Below are 23,546 nucleotides of genomic sequence, written 5' to 3'. Positions count from 1 at the left end.
TTTGAGTTTGATATGAACAAGGGATATGAGGAAAGAGATAAGACATGGGTGGGAGCACTGTGGGAAGAGATGCTAAAAAAAAAAAACAATTAGTGCTTAATCCAAACTTCTGTAGCTCGTTTTCTTCATAGGGAGTCTGAAACTTACAGTCCAGCGCCACTTTTTGTAGCGGGACATGAGCTTGCTGGCTCAAGACATTATGCAAGACCTTCTACTTCTGCTAGGAATTGCTGACAGCATGATGATCACATCATGCAATATGGTGACTGTATTATGTGGTGACTGTATTATGTGGTGACTACATCACGCAGTGATTGCATTATGCATTTTCCGAGCCCCTCGCTGGTGTGAGCAGAGCAGCCGCCTCCAGATGTACCTTCCCTCTGGATGGGCTCATCTGGTACAGAAGCAGCTGCGGCTGGAGTGTGCAATTGCTGTGAAGGTAGATTTTAGCATGGCTCCAGTTTCCCACAGCCATTATTTTGCCTCCCTTGTCTGCTTTCGCACATCAAGATCTCCGGCTCTCCCAGCAGCACAACTGCTGCCGCGTGTCATTTGCTGGAACCCACAGAAAGGCAGCTCTGGCCTGATACAGGGAATGGATTTTGCTCAGTGTGTGAATTCCCACAGTGTTGTTAATTGGGAGGAAGATCACAGTAGTGAAATGCCCAGGCAGTGCCAAAGGTTTGGCCTCTGGAAGCCAAGCTGCAGGAAGCTTGGGGATGCTCTGAGTGCACCGGCTGTGGCCAGCTGCTGGCTGGGGAGAGATTTCTCCAGTTGCAAGTCAATGGAGGTGAGGAAAAGAAAAGGTATGAGGTCCAGCAGCACCTTGCCGTGACCTGTCCCTACCTGAAGAGCAGCAGTGTGTCACTAGCCTGGGCCTTGTAATAAAAGCAGCATGATGTGGGCTGCTCTGTGGCCCCTCAGGGCTGTACCTGCTGTTGACAGAAGTCCAGGAGGCACCTGGATATCTATAGATGTCCCTTTCTCAGCAACTATCCCAGCATGGTAACTGCTGTGTGACTTGAGGGTGGCTGGAGCATTAGGCAGGCCCTCTTTACTCCAGGCAGCAGGTTCTGGGGAGGGCAGAGTGCACCCTGTGGCAAAGAGCTCCCGGTCCTGAAGCATAATCTAGTGCACGACTAGTTAGTACCTTTAGTTGAGGCTGAGTTTTGTCTTATTTCACTGAGGCATGATGACAAGAGTGTGAGTAGAGGCACCAGCCCTTACTGGCGATGTTGAAACCTCTCTGCAGAGCTCGGGGAGCTAAGACTGTCCCCAAGTCCTTTCACTTCCTTCAGTTCCCTGTGCTCCTGCAAGCACATAACTAATAAGTTCATCCAAGCAAAATGTTTCCCCCAAGACTGCAAATTAAAAAGTCATAATTCAATAAGTCAAACTTCCCCACAAAGCCAGTTAATCAAATAATCCCCTAATATCAAATCCCCACTCATTAATTCCATCTGTTTCTGCTTTTTTTCTCCACCAAACATTCATTATTCGCTTTTCAAGCCAGACTTGAGGCATGCTGTTGTTGTTTGTCCTAAACTGTTAAACTCTTTGAGATTAAGCTATCCAGTGAGCCTTAGCAGCTCCAAAGGCCAATTAATTCAATACAGGGGGATTGGGAACGGGGAGCAAAGGTATAGTCAATGGTAGGAAACTCTGCCCTTAAGGCTGTGAATTCCCTTTCCCTCTTCCTGCTGACCATCATCGTGCATATTCTGTGTTAATACAGAGTTTTGAAAATAATTTATACGTATAGGTATATTAAAGGTCACTTAACCATTCCTTGAAATTCCCAGCATGGTATCGAGTTGCTCCTTCAACATTTTGCCATCACAACAAATGTTTCTATGCTTGTATTTTCATAAACTATTTGGGATAGGCTGAGACTTCCAGGAGGATATTCCAAACACCAACAAAGAATTTCATTTCAGTATGTGTTTATCATAAAAAATCTCTATAAAACAGGCATCTGACACATCTACTGCTTCTCTGTGCCAGTTGCTACTGACCTCACTAGCAAAACTGAGATTTACTGTGATTACAAATATAGTCACAGTCAAGTAACTTTTCCATCTTGAGTGAGAACAGCTAAGCATTTGTATTCTGAACTTACATGCCATGCAGAGACGTACCTCCAGTCCAAAAGCAAAACCTTTATTAGTGGCAGTGGTACAAGCAGCAGGAAGATCACAGTCCGATTTTGTTCTGATCCTTGGTGGAGTTTGCAGGGTTGACAGTTAGCAAAAGCTATTAATATATAAATAGCAAAACTTGAAGTGGAATGTTTGAGAAAGTAAGAATGGAATGTGTCATTTTGAGTTTTTCTTTTCTGACAGCAGAAAGGCACTAACTTTAAATACGGCTTTTTAAAGTTATAATACAGAAATAAGTCCTGTTAATTGAATGTAACCTTTACATTTTTAAACTGATAAATATTCTAACAGAAAAAAAGCTGTTTGATTTTCTTCAGTATTTTCTTAACGGATCAAGTGTTTACAAATCCGGGTTAAAAGAAAATCTAAACCTTTCTGCAAGTGTAAGAAGAACAGGATCATCCACAACAACAACAGTCCAAATGAAATCAGCATCTATCTGCCAGTATGAATATTTACACAGCACTAACAGGGCAAAAGTTACACGGAGATAAAATCAGCGTTTGGCTGAAAAGGTCAAACTTGGATACCTAAGATGAGGTGTCTGATTTTGTATTTGGACAACTGAAAAACAGATCCTGGTTGTTATTACTTTTGTACAGATACTGAGCAACAGCTGCTTTTAATAGCTTCGGAGGGAATTCTGGATGTTCAGCTTCTCTTCAAATCACACCACTTACACAGACAACAGGCTGTAGATATTTAAGCATAAAAACCTCAGCCAGGATCCTTGGCCTAAATGTTTATAATCCAAAGACAAATAGTGAGTTTAAAAAAAGACCATCTCTAGACAAGTAAATATGGTAACGTCTTTGGCAAGAACTTAATGAGCCAACCTGACGGTCAAGAGACTGAGGCCCCTGCAGATCGCGTAGGGATGTGGGGTCTTACCAACAGCTGCTGCCTTCTTCCTTCTCCATCTTCATTTTGTTTCTTTTTCCCTTCCAGGGTCCGTCAGGAGTCCGTGGTGCGCCAGGGATAAGAGGGATGAAAGGCCGCAGGGTAAGCACTTTCTGTGAGCTTTTATCCCTTTCTTCTTTCAGCCACCGGAACTGTAATCTGGTGGATTGGTTTGGGGATGTGAAGATGAGCAGCAGTTGTGGCACCTCTACAGCCATGTTTCTGCTGGGTATAAAGACTGTGGGCATTGAAGAAAGTCTTACCTGGGATGTGAATGCGAGTGATGTGTATGGGCAGAGCGCAGAGTTTATCATGGAAGTGGTCCAGCTTGTCTTTTCCAGCCATTTGTTATCAGTGTGAAATGGGATTTACAGACACTTCTGATGTGGATGGTGAAGATTTACTCATTTGAAGGTGTATCTGGGCTGGGGAAAAGAGTGCATGTAGAGGACCAAAAAAGGTGTCTTTGCTGCCAAGGTATAGAGAGCAGGTGAGATGTGAAGTGTTGTGACTTAACCAGAAGCAGATAAAGCAGGAAATATTAAGCCATGAAGTACAAGTGGGAGACAAGGCAGGCGGGAACAGTGCTGACCAGGAGCCAAACAGCCTTGTTTTCCCATGTTTTTCCTTTCAGTTTCACAGGATTAATGCCTTCTGGCAGCATTCTGCGGGATTGTGAGAAAGGTGTGTTTTACGTTGTAGATCAAATTATAAGTACATTCTGTGTCTTTGTATGGGTTTTTCCAGCCCATAACACATGGCCCTGATTTTACCTGTATGTATCTAAACAGTAGAAGAATGTAAAGCACGTTTGAATCCTCACTCTGCCTGGAAAGAGCAGACCCCAGCTTCACAGCTAACATCACTGACAGTGCTACAAGTGTTACCCTGGTTAAATATTTCACAACCACTCTGTGTCAATTTAAGTATAGTTCTTCCTGCTCTGTTTGGGTGACAGCCGACAGCAGAATGACCTCTAGACCTGCCAAAGCTGCTTGTTTTCCTGTCTATGACATCCAGCTCATGTCCCACTGAGCTCCTCAATCTTTCTTCTTCTTCAACAGGACATCTATCACAGTAGCATCCCTGCTTAGGGATGTTTCTTATTGTAACTGCTTTACAAAATATTAATAGTGAGCGCACGTGGGTTTGCTGAAGGTCCCAACAACAACATACTTTGCATTTCTCCCTCCAAGGATCTTAAGATTATCTGTTTCCATGTTTCATTTTCAAAGACGTAGGCTGGAGTAAACTATACATTTTACACACACACAGTATCTGCTTCTGCAACTCCTGCTTGGGGAATTCGGGACAGCCAAGGATTGCATATGTTTCCCTATACCAAAGCTAATACTCTCTTCGAATAGCTGGGACCAGCAAGAGGAAATGGAAAAACCAACTAGAAAGCTTTATAACCACAGAGTTATGTAGCCTGGAACTGCTTTAGAAGCACAGCTAAAAGGACACCAGTAACATCCAAGCCTAGTAGATGCATATCAAGGTTCAGCTTTTAACTTGTGACTGGGAGAAACAGCTTCTTTGCAGCCGTTCTCCTTGGTGGGAAGGCCCATGGATCTTATTCCCCAGTTCTGCTCTCGGAGGGTCCCCTGGGGAGCAAGGCTTCTCTGTGCTACATAGCAGCAATTAACTGAGCTGTCCGGAACATCCATGATAATGACAGATGAGAAACAGAAGGCACTTTCACAGGAGGCTTTGGATGGATGACCGAAAATATCTCAAGGTAAAACTACAATGCAAAGCTGAATGGGAAACACCTTCTGAATAAATCCAGGCTGCCGATTGTGTGGAGTTGTGGCAAGATGGGTCCTCCAGGGAGATCAGACGTGTCTGCCAGTGTCTTTAATGTCTGCAGTGGTAGAGGAGAAGTCCCAGTGCTGCATCCCCCTGGCTGCCAGCTGGGGATGCCAGCTGCATCCCTAGCACTGAGCCTCTCCTTACAGCAGGCAACCGCGTGTAACTGCAATGTTTGGCTCTTGTTTGCATGAAATTCACTTGCATAGGTCTTCTTTGGCTTCTGACATCTGCTTTGCCCTAAAGTTCTCTATCCGCAAGGAGAGTACAGCTGACCGGGTTGTTTTCAGCTCCACTTACACTGTCAGAATGACAAATTTATTTTATTATCAAATGAGGTAAAACGAAGAGCAAATCTGGATTCATCTCCTAAGAAAGGAGGTTGGCTGACACAGCAGTGACTTGCCGTTGGGTATAGCTAGATCCAGAGAGAGGGTGCCAAAGTCTCAGAAGAAATCTTTGCAGGACATCTACTTCTGCCAGCACTGTCCATCCTCAAAATTATGTACCGCATGGTAGAGATGTTCGGCTTCATGGCCTTGGGTTGCTTTTCCTCTCCAGATGTTGAGTCTGGCAGACCCTGTGCCAATTTGCTATCCCAAGACATTCTTCCATTGAGGAAGCCTGGACTTCAAAGTGCATCCCAGCCCTGAAAACCAGAAATGCAGCAGTGGCTCTACCCCAGATGGCTGCAGAACCCTGCAAAGAATTGCTCCAGGAAGCATAGAACATGGATGTAGAACAGGAGATGGTTCTTGGTGAAGAGGTTGCATTAAGGTCTCAATCTTACACTGAGGACACCAGTATCGGCAAGGGGTCAAAGAGGGGTAAGCCTCTGCCAGCGGGCACCGAGCAGCTGGATCTGCTGGACTGTGGCATGGGGGAGATTTGGTGCGTTTGAGCACTGGAGCGATATAATCCCTCCAAGAATTCAAGAATTGGTGAGACGGGCAGCCATGCTTTCGAAGATCCCCAGCAGAGAGGAGAAATTTGGGCTTTGCTCTGAAATCCTTCAATTTTCAGTGAATATGATGTGGGAAAGTCAGTATTGCAAGGACCAGCAGATCTCCTGCATGGAGAATTTCTGGTTTCTATCTCTCTCTCTCACGTTTTGCTTCTCTTCATACTCTCAGAAGATATTCCAGGCACATAATATTCTTTGTTTGCTTAGTTTGTCCTGGTATTCTGGCTCTTGGTTTTCTCAGGGTCCCCCAATTGTAATTTCAGACATTACCCTCTGTCTACCCTAGTTTACAAAAGCGACATAATTCAATTCAGTGTGGAAACATGAATGCAACCTCCACCAGATGTTTGTGGATTCCATGAGCTCTGTTTGTGGATACTTCATTAAAGTAATTTTGCTTTTGAAGGACGCGTAAAAAGCAAATATGGTTTTGATTGTAAAGAACAATGGAGACATTTTGGGGTCTGCATTTATGTTGTGATAGCTTTTGTATTGTCAAGATACGAGTACTAATATTTAAAAGATTATTCTTTAAAGATTGTAACCTTGTTTTAGTCATGACAGGGCTTTTGTCGCTGTTGTCCTTCCCAAGTCTTTGTGTAGCCCGTCAGACTGATACTGAACAGTCTTCCACTAACATGGTTTCCTCTCTCCTCTTCCCTAAGGACAAGAAACTTGGACCTGTGAGACTGGGCTTATTTCCCTTCGTACATACTCAGCTTAGACATGTGCTTAACATTCAGCTAATGACAGCTATACATGTGTTTAAACCTAATTATTTGACCAAATCAAGGTTTAAATTTGGAGGCAGCTGATTCAGCAAGCCTCTCACCCTATCTCACTAAAACTGAAAAGCACGTTTCGTTAATCAGCTCCTTGCAGAGTGACAATGTGTGGTCTGCGGCATCCTCTGTTAAGGATATCAATATCAAAAAGCCCAGGTATTGACTGAGAATCTCTACAAAAGGCTAAATATCAACCGGAGCCATGGCTTTGCAGCTCAGATCATAAAGCTGCACCTGAAATCTTGCCCTGTTCTTCTGACCAAGGTGTCTGCCAATACTTCTGACATTTTATCCTCTCATGAGAGGGGATGTTGAGTATTGGCTCGGGCAACTCAGAGGAGCTTTTCAAATCCCAAAGCATATTTCTCACCAACCCACTCAGTCATCGGCTCCTGCATTAACTATTGCTCAGGTGAAGCCTGCAAAGACGAGATAAGGTGTGCAGCTCTGCCCTGCCAGCCTTTGACCACTCTGTGCAGGTGAGGACCACCGTCTCTCCGCCACACAGACACGATGCTTTGCAGCATCACTCACTGCAGGAAGCTGCAAATGCTAGGAATCTGTCTAAGCAAACCTGAAAATAGTTGCTTTTCCAGGTTCATCTGAGAAGTTGTTCATGGAGAGGAATCGGAGGTATATTGGTTTGCTCCCAGGGATTGTTCTAATTGGCTGAAAAAGCATTAGAAGTGTTTGAGGAAAAGTTTACTACAGATCTGTGGCCAGCGATGTCTCCCTTCAGCTTCGGTCAAGGCGTCTGCTTGCTTTCCGTTTGGCTGGACTGTGATAGTGCAATATCAGTATTTGGATAAAGGGGTAAAGGGAGAAGCTTTGGATTTCTGGAAAGAAGCTACTGACTGCTTGTTTGTGCCGCTGCTTCTGCTATTCAGAGGCTGGTTACTGTCTGTCTTTGAGCTCTGGGTATCTATTTGAACAGGAGGAAATGCAGCATTGCTTTGCAGAAACACCTTGTTCGGTATTTAGCCCTGTTCTGCTGAAACGTTGTCTATTCTAGCAGCTGGGTAGATCTATTGATTCACAGGACTAGCGGTAAAGCTGATTTGTAAAGCCTGAAGCTGATTTTCCCTGCATTTGTGAGCTGACAATGTTCATATCTAGCCGGCATTTTAACATTTTATTTAGACTGGGATGGTTGATAGTGCTGCTCAGAATTGCATTGCTCTGAGGGAAATACGTTCTTGTCCTGTGTACTTAACTGACTGAGCAGCACTGTGACCATTTTTGCTACTATTGCTGGAGTCTTCATTAAAAAATCCCTGAAGATTACAGGGGCAGAATGTGACTGCAGTTGAGACTCGCAAGGATTTAACACTAGCTTTCCACTACATAGCTCTGCAGGGACCTACACAGGGACTGCAGTGAGAAATGTGCCCGTGTGAGACACTGGAAGTAGAGTGTCTTCCTGCCTGCTGAGATCCAGGCGTTCAGCACAAGTGTGAGTTACGGCAGTTGGGGCAGCAGCATTTGGATACAGGGTCACAGAGCTGCCATTTCCCAACAGTGCCAATTTGGCTCCTCTTGCCTGACAGCACAACCAAAAGGGCAAAGTCCTCTGTTTAGGTAGCAATGAGTGATGACGTTTGGTCTTGTGGCTCATGTTCTGCAGTGGGACTGACTAGGAACCACCCTTGTTCTGTGACTCCCTGCATGACCTTGGATGAGCTGCTTTGAGATGGACCTGGCAATGCCTCCGAGCTGCACGTTGATGTCCAGCTGACTTTGTTGAAATGGTTGAGCAGATTTTCAAATGCTCCATTAGCCATGAACCTATATCTCTCTGAGCCTTGGCTGCTCATGTGCAAAGGAGCGGACAGATCTCAATTTAACCCTCCTTTTTTTCCTGTTTACATTGTAAACCTTGGAGCTTGTGCTGTTTGTACAGCCCTGGCCCAGCAGGACCTCTCTTGAGCTGTGTACTGTTGTATAAATACTAACGCAGACTAAAGAAAAGCTCCTTTCTCTGTTTCATGGGCTCCTAGAGATGCTGGCAACAGTGATAAAACCATGCCTTTCACTACACCTTCCTTACCCCGTTCTTAGGATGGGTCCATGCTGGACATGCCCTTAGGATAACGTTCTCCAAAATGCCTCTCCCGTGTCCCTCTGCCCTGCCGTGCTCAGGAAGGAGTGTCTGGCTGTTCAGTTAATTTTGAAGCTCTGAGGGTCCAAGGGAAGCGCAGGGAGCTGCGATCAGCCCTGCTTGCAAGGCCAAGCCTCTGGGTCTGCAGGGGAAAGGCACCGTGCTGTGCCTTACGACGTTTGGCATAGGATGCTCCCTGGAGAGCTGCCAGGACCTCACTCGCTCACCTCTAACCAGCCTTGTCAGTAAAAGAGAGCTTTAAAGATTTAACTAATTGACTAAACGTAGCCTCTCCTGTCAGGGCGAATTAGAGGAAGCCTTTATCCTGGAGGTTGGCCCAGAAGGCTGGAGAAGATGAAGCTTGCCACATGCATTTGCAAAAACGGGGTCACTTTCTCCTTCTTTAGGTCAGATGCCGATGAGATGTATTGTGATGGGATTAGGCAGGTGACTGCTGTGAAGTGAGATTGCCCTGGCAGATCCTGCAATGCTGGTGACAGGGCTCCGCTGGAAGAAACGAGGATACCGTAAACACCTCCCCAGCCAACCAGACAGCCCTGCTGGGTTGGACTGCTGAGAACACAGCCATCACTGCCCTCACTGCAGTGCACGGAGAGGGCTGAGGGCACCCAACAGCCTCTACGCAGCACTGGCAAAGGGACCGCATAGGGCAGGACAGGCTACAGAAGATGGGTCTGGATGGGGCAAATGCATCCTACTTTTCCTCTCCACCATCATCTGTCCTGGAACAAAGACCTCTAACCTGGGTCATAGCTGCTATTTCCATATCCCACTTGCCTCTGATCCTTGCTCCCTCCTTCTTTGGCACCAGGGCTGAGCTATTGAGTCTTTCCCTCCAGCACTTCTTCAGAAGCAGATAACCCCATCATCTCAGATAGTAACGATGTAATTGCACAAAATAATTAATGGCAGCTTGCTCAAAGCAGAGGGGAACAACAGTTTGTTTCCCAGGGAGTATGAGAACTTGAGTGGCAGGGTGCCAATGCCATGCACATGCCGATGCCTGTTTTCCCCTGGGCAGTGCAGCACCCAGCCCAGGGCAGGTCTGTGTTTTGCTGGGTTGTTGGGTGTCCCCGTCACTGCAGGCAGCTCCTCAAATGCTTCCGAGCCTTGATCTCCCACTACTCCAATTTACAGGGCTTTTTTTGCTTGAGCTGTCAGTGGCCCTGCTTTTAAATGACCTTCTGGTTTATTTCATTGCACTTTGAGGTTTACAGGGACATGGATTAATAAAACTTTTGATCTTTGCTGTTCTCTGATCTAGTGGCCAGCATGAGCTGGGGCCCTTGGTGTCTGGGGCTGGTGAGAGGTGCCATTATATTGTGTAGCAAAGCACTAACCTGTGAAACACCCCATTTCATTGTGGTGTTCCCATCTGGTGCACAGTCCTCTTCTGTCCTTGAGACCAGGCTGAGCATTCTTAAGAGCTGTGTCTTACTGGTATGCCATACCGACTGTTGGTTGTTTAATCTTGGTAGGCTCGGCAGCACAGGGTTTTGCCAAGCGCAGTAGAAGTTTTTGTATTATTTTATATTGACAATATTTGCCTTCCGTAATAGTTTGGCTACACTTCCTATACATCTTCTGCTGTTACACTGCCTTTCTTTGTGAGTCTCTCTCTCCTGCCTGTTATACTGGAGTTGCTTTTCTAACGCATTGGCTCCCTAGCTGTATTATTACTTTTGGCACTGAGTTTGCATCCCGATTAAGTACATTGGCTCCTGTTTTCTCTATTTCCGTGTTGGCCTCCTCTCAGGATTCCTCTTACCACTACATTCTAGCACCGCTCTGTGTTTTTATTTATTATTTACATTGCAGTAGCGCCTCAGTGTCCCAACCGAGCTCATGGCCTGATTATGAACATGACGTGCGTTAATAGAGTCTCTTGATATGCTCTTTTTTCACTGTTATGTTTTCCCTGAGTGTGGCTCTGTTTGCTCTCCATTAGTGTGACACATTTGTTTCTGGGGTTCAAATGGTGCAGAAGGCTCTGCCTTCAGCTCTTGTGAGATTAGCTTGAAAGCTAGATCACACTATCCCCTCTTCAAGACCAGTGCTCTCCTCATCTAGCACTCTCTGGAAGAACAATAACACCTCTTCCTTGAGGATGCTACCATGAGCTGTTCCATTTTGGCTAAGTCCATCCAGGATTATTCACTGTCTGGACTCCTGAAGCTTCCGTGAACATTTGTAACAGTGTGCATGTCCTGTGCACCTCCAGAGGTCCTCATGCCTGCTGCACACGTGCATCCACCCAGGAGCAGATGCCGGGCATAGGATCAAACATGCCAAAGCAGGGGCAGCTGGCTGCACTCCTCCCAGCATGCATATGCATGAGCACCTGCCTGATTTGTAACAGCAGCCAGTTCTTTAAGTCGCAGGTAACTGTAGGCTTGGAGTTTTTCTGCCAGCAGATACATCCTGCTCTTTGGAAGCAGTCTGAGGCCCATTGTGAAGGTACTGTATGTTGGGGCTTTCTGTGCCTCTGTATATTTTGTGGCCATGAGACAGTGCGGTACACCAAGAGTTAAGGGTAGGGACAGTTGGGAATGTAGGGTTTCTAGGAAGGAAGAGGTTTGCTATCGGTGAGGCTTGAACTGTAAGTCTGTGCATTGCAAAATTGTAGTCACATAACTCTTATCTGAAAATAAGGCGGTTCTTGGACGGCTTTTCTCCTCTGGCTTTGGTTTTGTGGTTGGCAGTTGGTTTAAAAGGACTAAAAAGTGCTTCGACGCTGTGAGCTGGTAATGGCGAGAAATGAAGCAACAAAACGCAGCAAGGATCTTTTGAGTCCTGGGCTCTGAGAAGCCGTGCTCAATCCAACCAGGTATAGGTTCCCTTAGCCAGGAACGATCTCATGCACTTTCCTTGTAGCCAAACCTAAAGCGACTGCTGTATTTTCCGGTGAGATATATATTCTATGTTCTTATCCTTGCTTCTCTTTTACCTTTTTACAGGGTGACAGAGGGCCTGATGGACCAGTAGGAGAGCCAGGGTCACGAGGTGTCAAGGTGAGGGCCAGTGGGTGGCCAGGTTGGTGAACACTAATGTTGGCTATGTTGTGAAATGCAATGAACAGGATCAAGGCTACGTCTTGATTGTTAAATTGTTCCATAAGGATCAGCCAGCAGGGATGAGTCTTCCGTGCAGGTGGAGTAAAATCTGTCCAATGTGGGGATCAAGGCCCTTGCTCCTAGGATCTGTGACCCCGAACAAAGAGGACCACAAACATAAAAGGAGTCTTTCTGAGGAATAGGTGTAGCTTTAACTGGCAGTGAATGCAGCTGAGTGTTACAGATGAACATAGCACCAAAATCAGAGCAATTTAACACAACGGGTAAAATATGACCTAAGGGAATTGTATCTCTTCTGATGTACTTCATATTAAACACATCAGGACAGGAGAAAACATGAGGCAGGAGATGCCTGGTGCAAAGAGAAGCTGTAGATACCTTGCCTGAGCAGACCCTCATCCAAGGTTTGCCTGCTGGACCACAGGCTTTGAGAGGTGTGCATGGGAGAGTTTCTCCCTTTGGCAACAGCCTGATGTGAGAGTACCATGGCAGAGCTGGACCTTTGTCCTACCATTGAACAACACAGACTCCATCCCCTACATGGAACGCATGGCCCTCTGGATGTATTTTGGATGGGGAAGCTCCCTTATTTCATTCCCTGACAGGCAGGGGTGTGCCAAGTCTCCTGAGAATCCCAGCCTCCTCCAAAGCCATGTTTGCTCAAAAAATCTTAGGTCATGCAGCCCACTGTCCAAACTCCCTGCTGGATGGGGTGTTCCTCAGGGCAGGATGCCGGGCACGTGGCCTCTCAAAAGCTGCAGGGAACTAAAGGGGGTATTTGACACACAGAAATGCAAGAGAGGATGGGCTGGGACAGAAGAGCATCACCAATACAGTTTGCACTCTTGCCAATGTGTATTTGTCTTTTTGCTTTGCAGGGCAGACCAGGGGGGCCAGGCAAGCCAGGGCCAGATGGGCTGCAGGTATGTCCTCTGTGACAGCCAGTGGCTGCCAAACCTGGCATGTCCTCCACATGCCCACAGTGGGGCTTCTCTTGGCCAAAGCACCACAGCCATCTCAGTGCATTCCCAGCCGCTAATGACTGTAACTATGTCTTCACAGGGCAAGATGGGTGAGACTGGGGAGACAGGAGCACGTGGCTTCCCAGTAAGTGCCCATCGTTTGTGATTCCTTTCATAACCTCTCTTTCGCTCAAGTCTGTAAGCTTCGGGTCCTGGTCCGGGCGGAAGAACTTGGACAGTGCCTTACACTTACGAGGCCACTTCTCCACTCCTTTTACTGGAGAACTGGAGATGCACGTTACTGCTGAGAGGCATGAAAGATTGTTATGGGTTTGGAGCTGACCTTAGTGGTTTTAATTTTTTTAGGGTATCCAAGGACCTTCTGGACCTCCAGGAGCAAAAGGGGCTCCAGGCGACCCGGCAAGTGTCTTATGACTCTCTCTTCATCTGTCTTGCCTTGCCACTCACAGACACTTCATTTCTTTGTCTGTCTCTTCTCCTCCACTCATTCCTGTTCCCAGCTTCTCTGTGCTTGCCAACTCCAGCACAGTCAGAGATGTGAAAAACTTGGCTGGAGTCCTAGGAGGCATGAAGAAAGACAAGGTCAGACCCCTGGAAATCAAAAGGGGGCCGTGGACCAACCAGGGGGAGTGCAGGATACAGCCTGGGCTGGATTTTGGAATGGTCATGAGAATGGAAGGGCAAGGATGGGTCTGGGACAGAGTCAAGTGTAACAGGAGGAGTTGGGCTGGGCTGGAAGGTAGAGTTGAAGGGACATCGGGAGGGAGGCTGTTGGTGTCAGAACTGAGCCTGTAGCTTTGGGGAGGGCACTGGGAGCTGACAGGTGAAGATACAGACCTCAAGGAGGGCCAGCAGGACCACTGAAGCAGGAAAAGGAGTCATCTCCTGCTCTGTGTGTCTGTGGGGACTGACCTGGACTGTGAAGGGAAAGGGAGGTGTTTTCAGGTTGCAAGCTGCGGTTGTTTCAGATGGGAGCCAGAAGGACAAAGGGTCTTCTGAGCTGTTGTTTGCCTGTTAAGGTGCCTCAGCACACCCATTACTGGCCTCTCCATCTCCCTGGCCAACTTTTGCACTCAGCATAGCTCCACTGTGGGAAGGAACTGGTGTTTTATCTTACAGACCTTGGAAGCGATGGCACTTCAGAAATGAAAACAGTTGTATGAAAATAGCCTTCTCTGTTTTTCAGGGTCCACAAGGACCACAGGGACCACCTGGGCCTTTGGGAGAAATTGGACATAAGGTAGGTCTGATCTTTGCTCCTATTTGTTTTTCCTTTGCATCAAGAGTGGCAAGGCTGAGGGAGGAGTATATGTGCAGAGACATATCCTTTCACACCTGGGGACACGAGTAGGAAGGATTTCCCTTGAGGCTGAAAGTCAACTCCAAAGCATAGAGTGAAAATCAGAACTTGGAGCATCATTTTCATCACAGCCTATAGACGCACAGACAGTACATGCGCAGATCCATTTTCACAACTAGAGAAACACTTCAAAGCCAACCATGCTGACGTGCATATCCCAGGCATGGCTCCTGGGTCTACAACCACATCAGGGACTACCTTTCTACACCAGGATACAGAGTCAGGGACCACATACAATAACAATTCAAACCAGAAACTGGTCTTTTTGTTCCCTCTCACTGGTGCCATTGCCATTGCTGACAAGACACAGTTTTGTCAGCCCGCCCGAATTGCTATGGCAGGTCCAGCACAAGCCACTGCAGTCAGTGGAGGAAGCTCCGAGAAATGCCTTTGCTGCTGACTGTGCTTTTGGGTTACCGTTGCCATGAAGCAATGGCAAAAACACACCAAAACCAAAGCAGCAGCAGCTGCCAAACAGTGCCCTTACAGACTGCAAGGTTTGCCTTCGTGGTTTCCCCCTAACTTATCTGCAATCTTGGCTTGGTTTTACTTGCCTTGAAGTCTTGGCTATTCATACCAGATGTGCCAATTCCCCTTAGGTACCTCCTTTCCAAAGGTCCTGAGCTGTAATATAGATATGATGTTTCACTTGGTTGCAAAAAGCAGCATAAAAGGTAGCTCTTAACGCAGTCTACTGCAAAGCATATGAGTCATGAAAGTTTCCATTCTCATGGCTGCTAGACTGGATGGAGAGAGCTCCCAGTGTGGTAAACCACACTGGGGAGCTGGAAAGCTGCTACCGAGCCACTCTCGATGTTGCCAACCAAGAAAGTACAGAGCTTTATTGAAATGTATGACTCTTCCAGGAGCCTTTCTCTGCACTGGCACCTCTGGAGAAACCAAAGCAGGATTTTTGCTTTCATTGGAGCTTGAATTTTCTCATTGCGTGACTTGACCATTTGTTCGTAAACCCAACATGTGCCCTGCTGCCTCCTCTGTTCGAATCCATTTCAGCAAGCCAGGAGCTAGGTTTATTCTTTGGGCAGCAAAGTGCTCCCTTGACTATGTGCTCTTTTATCCTTTATTCCTAGCTGCAAAGAGTAGGGAGATTGTTGTCTGAAAAGCAAATATCATAAGTAAATAAACCACTCAAATCCTTTAAAGACAAGCTTTACTGTCTTGTCTTTGGGCTTGTATTACATATTCTCATTCCCCATGTTTCCCAGAGGCACTCGCAAATGCACAAAGATGAAAGCTTCCAATTGTTCTTGGTACTAAATATATCTAATGAACGTGACCCCTCTATCTCAAGGCTGCACATAGCAGTGGAACACTGAGTAAGGACAGTTTGCAAGGTCATTCTCTCATCTTCCATCTTTCCATCTTACTCCCCCTTGTTTTCCAAGCCAGGCACTCATTTCTGGCTCTCTCATGGATGCCAAACGCCCCAGCCAGGGTCTATGCTCAGATAGGGCAAGGTTGTCTGCCCTGCCAGCCACTTTCTTTCACCTGGTACAGCTTGGTGGCAACCCTAGGGCATGGATTTCTGATCCGAGTTCCATCTGTTAGGGTGTTTGCTGGCCTATTACAGCCTGAGAATGGGGGTGATGGATGTCAAGGCCAGTCTGGCTGAAGTTCGTGCTGGAGGGTTTTCTATAACCTTGCAGTTCTTGGCTCCCTTTAGCTGTCCTGGAGCCGGCAGCACTATTGCACCCTCTGCCTCTCCCAGGGGTGTGGGGCCAAGGGCTCAGCTCAAAGCTGTGTCATCTGGGGCAGCTGCTCCTGCAAAGGCAGAACGGTTCTATCCTCCTGCAAACCCTGAGGCTGCATTAACGCTTAACCCTAACTGAAATGAGACAGGTGGCACAGAAAGTGTGTTCACACCAGTAGGAATGGAGAAATGTGGTTGTAGGGAGCAGGGAGCAAGAGCACAACTCTTATCCACTATATCAGCCAGCCTGCTAGACCCTTGCAAAAACCTCTGAAGTCTAATTCCGGACCTTTTCCCTTCTTTCCCAACTAATCTCTGTGCTGCTTCCCAGCATGGTTACTAACCTTAGAAAGCACAGAGTTTGGAAGGAGTTATAAAGAGGTGCTTGGCAGCGGAGGTGGGGGGCTGTCGTAGGGCTGGGGAGAGGGGGGAGTGTGAGAGACACACTGAGCCCTCCAGGGAACCAGGCACGAGAGGGTATTGAGCCTCTTTGATGCTACATACTCTGATCCAGCTCTGGGAAGGTAAATACATTGCAACCAGGGCTCCACTGTCCCAGGAGGGCTCTGCTGTAGGAATTATGTCTTTGATCTTGCTTTCTACTTGGTTACAATGGGCTTTGTTATTATCTTGGTTTTTTTTTCCCAGGGACTGCCTGGCTCAATGGGACAACCTGGCCTTCCAGGTGAACCTGGCATGAAGGTAAGAAAAACCCTTACTGCAATTTCTTCAGCAGATTGGGGAGATAATAGTAATTTCTGTTCCTAGAGGAAGGGATAACATTGCAGGTTCAGCCTCCAGCAGCCATAGCAGACAACATATCCAACAAAGGATAAAGTTTAAAAAATAAAATAAGGTTAGTTTTAAGCCCTTAGTTACAAATTCCTGAGGCTGTCTAGTGCTCTGGGCAAGTACCATCCCAGGAATGTTCTGACTCAAGAGCTGTGAAGGGCCTTGGAAATGAAGCTTGAGAACTTTGCAGATTGAAAACCTGAGTGGAGAAGAGGGGAATCCTCGAGACGCAGAGATCCAGGCAGCTTCTAATTTGAAACAAGAAGAGTCTTAGAATCACAGAATCGTTTAGGTTAGAAAAGACCTTTAAGATCATTGAGACCAACCCTTAGAAAGATCTCAAACTTGAAAATACCCTCAGACAAGGCCCTGCCACAGTTTTCAAGCCTCAGCAATGTGGGGACTGAACTCCTCTGATGGTTATGGGGGAAGGGTGCTCTTCTCTGGAGCCATGAATGCTCCTTCTTGTCCACGTGGAACGACTTATAAAAACCATCTCTTTGTTTGAATAAGATCCCTGTGCTGAGCAGCTCAGAGGGGTTTTTATTTTATCCTAACCCTATTTCCGCTTGATTTGAAGGTTCACTCGTACGCAGAGAAGTTTTTAACAGACTCTATGTGGGGATTAAATGTGATTTCCTCTTTGCTGTTCTTCACTCCCCACCCCCAGCCCATCCTTTGCCATGCTTTCCTTGGCAAATCTTCTGACGCTTCACTGGATGTACCATGTCTTTGGTGTCCTGATACTGCACGAGTGTTTCAGCTCATGAGCTCCTGGCAGCCCTCCTCAGGAACAGGGCACGACGATTTACACAAACACCCCTTTACCTGCTGTCAGCGCAACACACCATTGCTGGGCAGTCAGAGAGTGAGAGTCCCATGCTCCTCCTTCTCCAAAGCTGGGAGATGCTGGGATAGGCTGAGTTGCTCTGGGCAGTCATCACTTGCATCACCAGAATTAGATGTGTGGATAGGTCAAGCCTTTTTTCTCTTTCTGCCTTTGCATTTCCTGAGCTCTTTTCCTTTCAAAGTGGTTATCTTGGATGGACGCACATGAGAAGTAGCTGCCCAATGGCCATTGTACCCCCAGTGCTAAATTGCAACCTTGCAGTCTGTCACCAAGATCCATTTGTTTGCCAGCTCCAAAACCTTCAGTTTACTCATTTTGGTGCCATCAAAGATTCAGGTTCTTCTCCGCTCTCCTTAGTCATGCTGGGGCTCAAAGAGCTGTCAGCTCTCCTCTCCCTCACTCAGATTGTGTCTGCAGCATCACTGCTTTGCACCCAGCATCGCTCCTTTTCTGCTGAAGAGCCATGCCAAGAGAATATCTTCTGGCTCCGCAGCTGCAGGCACTGCAAACCACTCCTTGATCCTTGTCCTGTTGAGCAGCATTGTGAGGTGTGTGCTGGCCCTCTGTGAGCAGAGGTGCTGGTGATGCCAATCTGTCCTTTGGAGCCCTTGCAAACTGAAGTGAAGGTGTTTGTGTAGGAAAGGGAAAGAAAAATTCAGAATGAGGGGTGCAATGGGAAGTACTTCATGCCCACTCACTGTCAGTAACTTGTCTCTATGCGATTCCCTCTTTTTAGGGTGATCCTGGCCAGTTGGGAGCCCCTGGTGAGCAAGGCCTCGTTGGCCAAAGGGTGAGTATGATGACCTGGTAGGGCTTTTGTGCTGTATCAGTTCCCCAGAGGCTCTGCTCCCTGTTCACCCACAGCTGGGCAGACAGAGCCTGCTCTGGACATCCCTTAACCCTTGCAGCCCTGTGGGTGGTGGAAGCTCCTTCCTCACACAGCCTGTCAGCTTGAACTCACCAGCCCACACGAGCTGCTCGGATGCTACAGTGCGGCTTTGCTAAGTGATGTGACAACCTTGCATATGAAAGGGACAGTGTGGGAACAGACCCCTCCTGTTCACCAGGAACGTGCAGTCTGCGGGGCAGGGACACGCTGGAGCAGAAGGCAGGCATTAAGCAGGGAAACACTGGCTACACTATGCACGCGTGGGAGGGAGCCAGGGGTGGGATGAATGCACGAATTGAAGCCAGCAGTGGCTCTGGTCCCCTCACAGGACTAAGGTCAGTTGTTGGAGCACGATGGGGAAGCCCTGGGTTACATGAGTACAGAGTGAGCCTGCTTTCCACCACAGGTAAAGAGGTCTCAGAATAAAGCAAGAAAGAATGTGGCTCAGAATAAAAGAAGAGGTTGAAATGCTGCTCTTGCTTCAGGAAGAGCTTGTTCAACATTAGGCTTTGAGATAGAACATGTGTCAAAGTGCAGGGTTGGGCTCCTGTCGCTGCAGCCCAGCTCGCTGCCGAGTCAGCTGCAGAAAGCACGGCTGTTTAGGCACAGCCTTATGGTGCTTGTTTATGCCTTGCAGGGAGAATCCGGGCTGGAAGGAGACAGCGGACCACTCGGGCCGGACGGTGTCAAGGTAAACCTCAGTCTCATGGCATGTTTCAGTGCTCACACATCTCTGTGCACTCAGAGCCTCGTGGATCCCAGAGCCATGTTGAAGCCGAGGGAGTTATTGGGTCCTTTCTGCAGTAAACCTCTGCCCTGCTTCCTCTAAGGATTTTTTTTTTCTGCAAGCACACGTAACAGCGTTCTCCTGTTTCACTCCTCTACTCACATATTTGGCAGCTGATCAGATCTCCAAAAAGGTCAAGTTCTTCAAAATCTAATTTCCAACAATTTGTCTGTTTTATTTGAGGCTTTACAGATTAAATTTCCAGCTAATCAGGAATTCCTGAGCCTGGCAGGGGAAATCAAGAATTGTCCATTACTCTCCCTCACCGCACTGACCAAAACAATGTTTCCAAGTAAAGAAACCAGATCCCCTTCCTTTGGCAAAGCCCCAGGTGCTCGCTCAGGGCTTGCCCTGCACTCTTTATCTAGCTGCTGTGCGTTTGCTATCATGGCTTTGGAACAGGACACTGATTTCTGTCCCTGCACAGCCGGCCTCTCCAAACAAGCCAACAGTTTTGTTCCATGGAAAGAAAAAGTAGCCGGTTAAACTATTTGCCATGTGTCTCTGCTTTTGCTTATCTCTGAGTGTTGCACCAAAAGGCTCTTCCTTAAAGACAGTCAAGACTTCTGTATCCTCTTGCCACCGCTGTCTCTAAGAGTTCTTGAACCAGACTAGATCTTTTGCACCTGGATGTGTCTCTGGACAGTAGAAGAGCCACCGCTCACTGCAGGTGCATTTGTTTAACCAGAAGAGATGTTGCTGTGCTCTCACTGATGTGGGTGCAGGTGTAAATGACTCTGTCAAGGCTGGTTGGTTGCACAAGTGTAGGTGCTGCTGTCAGTAGAGAATTGGATCTTTTGACTACCTCCACAAAATTTTGTGCGATCAGTTATAAGAACAGTGGTTTGATGTGATACCTACTGCTCAGACCACAAATCCTTCACAAGGGCAAGATGACACTGTTTCACAGAGTGTTTATTTGAGCCCTGGGCTGATTCCCATTTGGCAGGAAGAGCCAAGCAGCTGCTCCAGGCAAACCCATCCTATTAAAAATCTTTCAGCATCTAATCCCAGGGCTTCTGGGTGAGGCAAGAGAGACTTTCAGATCTTGTCCACCAGTCTCATTGATGTGGGAGGTTCAGGCCTTATTGCAGGAGAAGCAAAGGAGTTTAGATTACCCTGTGTAATGGGGGAGTTCCTTCTCCTCCGGCCAAGAGACATTAAAAAAAAAAAAAGAAACCTGGTTTTGCTCATTTTGCTAAATGTCAAATGTGTTATGACTCATCCTCATTCATCCTTTTGCTCGCAGGCTTTCTTCCTCTCAGACTCCTGAAATATCAATTATGTGGTGGGTTTTTTCCTTGCAAGAGCCATGTACAGTGACCCATGTGTTGTGTGGGTATGAAAAGCTCCCACCTTCCTCTCTTCCACAGGGAGACAAAGGAGAGCAAGGCCTGGAGGGAGAGAAAGGAGAGAAAGGCAACGAGGGACTGAAGGGAAAAGAAGGCCCTCCTGGATATCCCGGCATCACAGGTGTCCGAGTGAGTCTGCAAAACCAGCCTGCTCACCCTCGTAGCTGGTCTGTGGGTTTCCTGTAGGAATTGGTGCTCTCCTCCCCAGGCTGCATGGTCAGCCTAGTGGCTATCTCAGGTCATGAGTGTGACAGGTATTGGCACACCACAGCTCCTGCACTCTGGTTTCCAAATTAGCAGTTACCTATAACCCAAAAAGGATCAGCAGAGTGCTGCATGCTCTTGTCTAAATCCCCATATACAAGATGACTTTAACCTTCCCGGTGGCAGCAGTGTGACTTCTTGCAAATGTTGTCATGAAGTATGTTATTTTTGTGAAAAATTACATCCAGGAGATGGTTAGGTCTTTCAATCAGGATATGCAGTTGAGATGCAGATCACTTCTCTGGTCTGCTGTAGGCTTTGGAACACTGTGCCTCTCCACTGCATCTGTAAAGGGATCACCTCTCCGGGAATTGGAGAGGAATGGACAGAGGGCTGCAAGGAGCTGAGTCTCCCCTGGCTGCCACAGCTGGCCTTAGCCTGGAGTTTGGAAATGGCCAGCTTTTGTCTTCTCTCACTTCTGTTTGATGATTAGTTGTTTACTTCTGGGTTTCCCCCTTAAATATAGAAGACAAATAGAAGGAGTGAGCAGGAAATTAGTCCTGAATCCTCGGTGTATATCCTCAGCATGTCTGGTTCCCTTGGAGGCCTGATCTCAGTGCTATAGGAAGAAAAAAAAGTGATTCTGGCTCCGAGATGAGAGCTGCGGGGCCAGAGGAGTCGGGCAGGGTTTGGCTTAAGGCTCGCTCGGTGGTGCCAGATGGAGGGATAGCTCTGCCCAGTGCCCCAGTGGGCTGCTCTGCAAGCCAAGTCAGGCCCTTCTGCTTGAAATGTGGAGTCTAGCAGCTCGATGACATGATTTATTCATTGTAATTATTGTGGATCAAAACTGTCAGAAGCGTGGACTTGTGAGGCTCTTTCTGTGAAGTGACAGCCTGGCTGAGTCGGATGCAGCCAGCCTGGCTGGAGCGGCTCTGCTTGCCTGTAGCACAAGGCTTATTCGTTATGCAGTTAACGAACACGCCGGCTCCCACCCGACATGTCTTCAGGAGGCGTATAGACAGCCTCAGCATCTCAAAAGGAATGAGTAGCCCAAGTTAGACCAAGTTCAATGGCAGCTCTGAAATCCCTGCCCGGGATGGGTGTGAAGCAGCAGGGTACGCAGGTACCCCTGAGTGCTGGGTGGATGCTCAATGTTGAAGCATGTTGTTGTTCCCTTTGGTGACGTTGTGGCTGGCTAAAAGGAGGGCAGAGAGAAGGGTGTGAGGAGATGGAAGTAGCAAAGGGGCTGGATTTGTGTTATTTTTGGGCTGAGGTTAGGATTTGAGCACTGACTCGATTAGAAAGTGGAAACATTGGCTTAATGGTGCAATGCAGCACCATAAATGTGCAGAATAAGGCTGTAGTCCTGCCCTCAAAAAGGCCATCCTTGGCCGCAGATCCCTGTACCCACAGGGAGCCCTTTGAAGGACTGGGACCACAGCACGGGTGAGGGGTGGTCCCCAACATCACAGCTCCCTCCCAGTTGCAGACTGGACAGCCACCCTCAGCGCTCAGCCCTCCGTGTGCTGTACTACTGGCTGGTTCATGTGTTTATATTGTGCATGTTTTAAGAACCAATAAAAATACTAAAATCATGCAAAAGCCATATTAAGTTATGAAGTATAAAATATAGATTCTCTCAGACTCTGTCCCTGCTGTTTGCCAGCATGTCCCTGGGAACATGATGCAGTTTTCTGTTTTATTTAAAAAAAAAGAGTCAATAGAGCCAAGATTCCTGCTCGTAATCACTCCCTTTTGTTTTTTTTCCTGCAGTGTGCTATATTTCCATCTACTATTTTAATGTGCTTCTTTGCATACCCCTGTGCCTAGACTCAAGCAGACTTTCAGAGACCCAATAGGCTCCAGATAGCGCTGTCTCCCCTGCCAAACGCCTGACTGTTACTTAAGATATAGATGGGTGTTCCTGTAGTCACTGAGCTAATTTAAAGCTGGAAGTCTTCTGACAGAATTACGAATAATTTTTCTCTTCCCATTTTTCCTTTGTGAAAAAAGTCCTACCTTTCTGTGGAGAATATGTACAAATATTAGCGGGATTTTCCTTAGATTATTGCCAAGGTAAAGTTTACAGGTCAGAGATGCAAACTGCTAGAGGTAACGGCAGCCCTGCTTTCACCTGAGGGATGGAAGCTGGGATATCAGGTCAACCCATCCTCTGCAAGATACACCGCAAAACCCACCACAGACAGAACCCACCACAGACAGAACCCACCACAGACATGTACAAGGGGCAGAGGAGTTTAAAGCTGCTGGACAAAGATAACAGAAATCTTGTCAGGGAAAAATCCTAGTCGTATTCACCAAAGGGCAAATACCAAGGTTGCAGAGTAACAAACTCCTGACCAAGATTTGTAGGGTGACATAGAAATTGCCTGGGGAAGGTGTGGAGGCAGTTGCGTTGCAGGGAGGAGGCGTGGTGGGTTTGGGTGTGCTGCAGATACTGTGTGTTTACACATTACGCGTGTTGCATATGGTTTCAATACATCTGATGTGATAGTGTTATGCTGTCCAATACTCAGTTTGGAAGGTTTTAAAGAGTAGCTTCATCTTTAGCTATTGCATCTTCATTTGTCCCTCCTGGCATAACACCCAGGAGTCCTTACATCCATGCTTCACTGCATTCCTGACTGGATCCACTGACTTTTTCCTGGGTTAGAGATGTTTGCTTCTGCTCCAATATTGTTGGGATATCCTGCTCAGCTACAAAGTGGATAGAGAAGATATTGATGCTTCCACGCTGTTAGTGGGAAAGACACACATACAAGGGTCTCTCTCATTACCTGT

The 23,546-nt window shown here is 47.2% G+C and overlaps 1 protein-coding gene across 5 annotated transcripts in view; it reads left to right on the top strand.

Annotated features, from left to right (window-relative positions):
- Nucleotides 1–23,546, top strand: part of COL27A1 (collagen type XXVII alpha 1 chain) — a 213,406-nt gene that overhangs the window by 153,049 nt on the left and 36,811 nt on the right. For all 5 annotated transcript variants that reach the window (XM_054084105.1, XM_054084104.1, XM_054084103.1 and 2 more), the window contains 10 exons: nucleotides 3,111–3,164; nucleotides 11,700–11,753; nucleotides 12,695–12,739; nucleotides 12,879–12,923; nucleotides 13,145–13,198; nucleotides 13,986–14,039; nucleotides 16,519–16,572; nucleotides 18,249–18,302; nucleotides 19,039–19,092; nucleotides 20,562–20,669. In XM_054084105.1, the coding sequence (XP_053940080.1) occupies nucleotides 3,111–3,164; nucleotides 11,700–11,753; nucleotides 12,695–12,739; nucleotides 12,879–12,923; nucleotides 13,145–13,198; nucleotides 13,986–14,039; nucleotides 16,519–16,572; nucleotides 18,249–18,302; nucleotides 19,039–19,092; nucleotides 20,562–20,669 (576 nt within the window). The remainder of the gene's footprint in view (nucleotides 1–3,110; nucleotides 3,165–11,699; nucleotides 11,754–12,694; nucleotides 12,740–12,878; nucleotides 12,924–13,144; nucleotides 13,199–13,985; nucleotides 14,040–16,518; nucleotides 16,573–18,248; nucleotides 18,303–19,038; nucleotides 19,093–20,561; nucleotides 20,670–23,546) is intronic.

This window comes from Cuculus canorus, chromosome 19 (assembly GCF_017976375.1).
Source record: "Cuculus canorus isolate bCucCan1 chromosome 19, bCucCan1.pri, whole genome shotgun sequence".
Taxonomy (NCBI): Eukaryota; Metazoa; Chordata; class Aves; order Cuculiformes; family Cuculidae; genus Cuculus; species Cuculus canorus.
Note: the sequence above shows the minus strand (reverse complement) of the source record. Positions and strands in the feature narration are given on the sequence as shown.